This window comes from Nerophis ophidion, linkage group LG01 (genome assembly GCF_033978795.1).
Source record: "Nerophis ophidion isolate RoL-2023_Sa linkage group LG01, RoL_Noph_v1.0, whole genome shotgun sequence".
NCBI lineage: Eukaryota > Metazoa > Chordata > Actinopteri > Syngnathiformes > Syngnathidae > Nerophis > Nerophis ophidion.
Window position 1 is genome coordinate 89140955 of NC_084611.1, and position 3902 is coordinate 89144856.

Here is a 3902-nt window from a genome sequence, read left to right on the forward strand (position 1 = left end):
AATGATGGCAAAAGTCATAATTTTACTCCAAAAATGTGACTGTTTTACATATGATAACAAAAAAAACTGTCAATGTTTACTTTTGTATGCACATTAAAGAAACATAAACAATCTTGACTTTGGAGCAATGTTCACGGACTCTTGTATTTGGCTCTCTATTAGATGCAATGGTTTTTATGTATCGGGACCACGATTTCGGTCCTAACTTGTTTACACCTCCTCATATGGAAGCTACTTTTCCTTGTTGACGTCTCAAGAAGGGTAGAAATACAAGAACACCCACCAAAAAAAGAAGAGACAAACATCCCTGAGGGCGACCAATGGGAGCAGAGAGATGCGGGCTGGGCGGGGCTAAGCGCCAGCTATAGAAAAGGGGGATGCTGCAGTCCCGGCCCCTCATATCTCACTCCACCCTTACAATAAAAAAAAAAAAAAAAAAAAAAAAAAAAAAGGCAGGCAGCAGCAGCACAGGGGACGCGCGCGCCGGGAAGCACCCAGCAGTATGTGCGCGCCCACGGGAGGGGCCGACAGAAAATGGCGAGTCTGTGCAAACGGCAGCAATGCACGGTAGAGAGGCGCGGCTTTCGGCAGGAACTTGACTCCTGGAGGCACAAACTCATTCACTGTGTAGGTAAGCTCGCTTGGGATTGTGCGTGTGCGTGTGCGTGTGCGTGTGCGTGGAAAAAAAAAAATAAATCCCCCCAAAAATCGGAGCTGTCATTTTTTCCTGCGTGTTTGTGTCGGGACACTTTCTAAAGAGTCCGGCCTTTTTTCGCCTTGTTGTTGTTGTTGGACTAAAAGAAAGCACTGATGGGTTCATTTATTGTTTTTTTTAGTATTTTGGTGGAGGTTTGAGATTCCCGACATGTTTATTTATTGTAAGCACTGCGCGTCACGTGGTCTCTGGGAGCCGCGCGGCGGCCAATCAGCGCGCCCGTGCCCGAGTGCGCGCCCCCGCCGGCCCTGTCTTTTTTTTGTAATTTTTTTTTATTGTTTTTTTTTTTCTACCCGAGTGCGCGCGGCCGATCTCCAAACATGATCCCCCCCCCCCCCCTCCCCCTTCCTCCTCCTCCTCTTCCTCCTATGGAAATGGCCAATTGTGCGCGCGCATTGCTGCATAGGAGACATGTCCGAATATTCTGTATGAAAAAGGGGGAGGGGCTTCTGGACATTGTTGATGTTTTTTTTTTTTTTTTTTAGAAAGGGAAGGGGCGGGGCCTCCAGGGTCCGTGTTGTCGTCAAATACTTTTACTTCCGCAGCCTTTTGGAGCACTTTTTTTTCATGACTGTATTTTTTATAAAGCAATAAATAGTCCGAAACGATATCACTTATCTTTTATATCGCACTTTTTGTCGAAAGGGCTCAAAAAGTACACATGCTGAATTTATAAATCGGATATACGCTTGCGTGCAAATGCTACATGTGTTAGCGTGCTAACGTTAGCATGTGTCGAGGATCGAGTTATGTGACTCTTGAAATGGCTGCAAAATTTGCCGAAAAGAGTTAGCATGCTAACAGTTAAATGACTGGAATAGTTAGCGGACAATGATAACAGGCTAATTTTAAAATGCTAGCATGTTTACGGTTAGCATTTGTCAAGTTATGTGAGTCTGGGGTAAATGGTTGCAAAGTTAGCTAAACATTTTTTAGCATATGTAAAGTACCAAGTTATACTGGTATATGGTAAACGGCGGCAAAATCGTCAAAAAAAAGGAGTTTGCATGCTAACAGTTAGCATATGTCACAACCAAGTTATGACTCTGAGGTGTGCGGCGGTATAATTGGCTGAAAAATATAGCATGCTAATGTTGGCATGCTAACAGTTAGCATATGTCAAGTGCCTTGTTATATGACTCTGGGGTAAATGGTTGCAAAATTTGCCAAAAACAATGTTAGCATGTATAAAGTACATAAGGTATAACTCTGGGGTAAACGGTAGTATATTTAGCAAAAATGCTTAGCATATGTCAAGTACCAAGTTATTTGACTCTGGGGTTAACAGTGGCAAACTTGGCAGAACATTTTTTTTTTGCATGCTAACAGTTAGCGTATGTCACGACCAAGTTATGACTCTGAGGTGTGCGGCAGGATAATTGGCTGAAAAATATAGCATGCTAGTATTGGCATGCTAACAGTTAGTATATGTCAAATACCTGGTTATATTACTCTGGGGTAAATGGTTGCAAAATTAGCAAAACATTTTTTTAGCATGTATAAAGTACATTTAAAACTCTGGGGTAAACGGTAGCATTTTTAGCAAAAAAGTTTAGCATATGTCAAGTATCAAGTTATATGACTCTGGGGTAAATGGCAGGAAAAATGGGGGGGGGGAAAATGTTTGCATGCTAACAGTTAGCACATGTCACAACCAAGTTATATAACTCTGGGGTGCACGGCGGAATAGTTGGCGGGAAAAGATAGCATGCTAATGTTAAAATGCTACCATGTTTACAGTTAGCATATGCCAAGTTATGTGACTCTAAGGTAAATGGTTGCAAAATTAGCTAAAAAAAATGTTAGCATATGTAAAGTACCAATTTATATGACTCTGGGGTAAACGGTAGCAAAATTAGCAAAGAATTTTAGCGTATTTCAAGTACCAATTTATATGACTCTGGGGTAAACGGCAGAATAGTTGGCGGGGAAAAATAGCGTGCTATTGTTAAAATGCTGGCATGTTTACGGTTAGCATTTGTCAAGCTATGTGAGTCTCAGGCAAATGGTTGCAAAATTAGCTTTGAAAAAAGTTAGCATACATCAAGTACCAAGTTATATGACTCTGGGGTAAACGGCGGAATAGTTGGTGGGAAAAGATAGCATGCTAATGTTAACATGCTAGTATGTTTACAGTTCGCAAATGTCAAGTTATGTGAGTCTGAAGTAAATAGTTGAAAAATTAGCTTAAAAAAAGTTAGCATATGTCAAGTACCAAATTATATAACTCTGGGGTGCACGGCGGAATAGTTGGCGGGAAAAGATAGCATGATAATGTTAAAATTCTAGCATGTTTACGGTTAGCATTTATCAAGTTATGTGAGTCTGAGCTAAATGGTTGCAAAATTAGCTAAAAAAAAAGTTAGCATATACAGTATAATGTACCAAGTTATACAACACTGGGATACACGGCGGAATAGTTGGCTGGAAAAGATAGCATGCTAATGTTAACATGCTAGCATGTTTACAGTTAGCATATGTCAAGTTATGTGTATATATAGTTGCAAAATGAGCTAAAAAATGTTAGCATATATAAAGTACCAAATTATAGGACTCTTGGGTAAATGTTAGCAACTGTAGCAAAAAAGTTTAGCATATGTCAAGTACTAAGTTATATGACTCTGGGGTAAACGCTAGCAAAATTGGCAAATATTTTTTTTTAGCATATGTCAAGTACCACTGATTTTTTTTAGCGGTAAAATTCTGTTGACAGAGCGGACAGTTTTTTCGGGTACCATCTACGGTTCACCGTACAATCTGGGGTTGTGGTTGTTTTTACGATGCATTACCATAGAAAAACAGTACCACAGGTTTATGACGGTGAAATTCTGGCAACAGAACAGACAGTTTTTTACGGTACCATCTACGATTCACCATACAATGTGTGGGTGTTGTTGTTTTTACGATGTATTACCGTAGAAAATCGGGACCACTGATATTTTTCCGTAAAATTCTGGTGACAGAGCGGCCAGTTTTTTTACGGTGTCATCTACGGTTCACCGTACAATCTGGAGTTGTTGTTGTTTTTCCGATGTATTACCGTAGAAAATCGGTACCACAGATTTTTGACGGTTAAATTCTAGCGACAGAACAAACAGTTTTTACTTTAACATCTACGGTTTACCATACAATCTGTGGGTGTTATTGTTTTTACGATGTATTACCGTAGAAAACCAGTGTCACTGTT

At 40.2% G+C, this 3902-nt stretch overlaps 1 protein-coding gene across 1 annotated transcript in view; it reads left to right on the top strand.

The window, feature by feature from the left end:
* Positions 1-457: 457 nt before the first annotated feature.
* Positions 458-3902, top strand: part of lcor (ligand dependent nuclear receptor corepressor) — a 141044-nt gene continuing 137599 nt past the window's right edge. The window contains exon 1 of the mRNA XM_061914978.1: positions 458-631. Within this exon, the coding sequence (XP_061770962.1) occupies positions 535-631 (97 nt within the window). The 5' untranslated portion in view covers positions 458-534. The remainder of the gene's footprint in view (positions 632-3902) is intronic.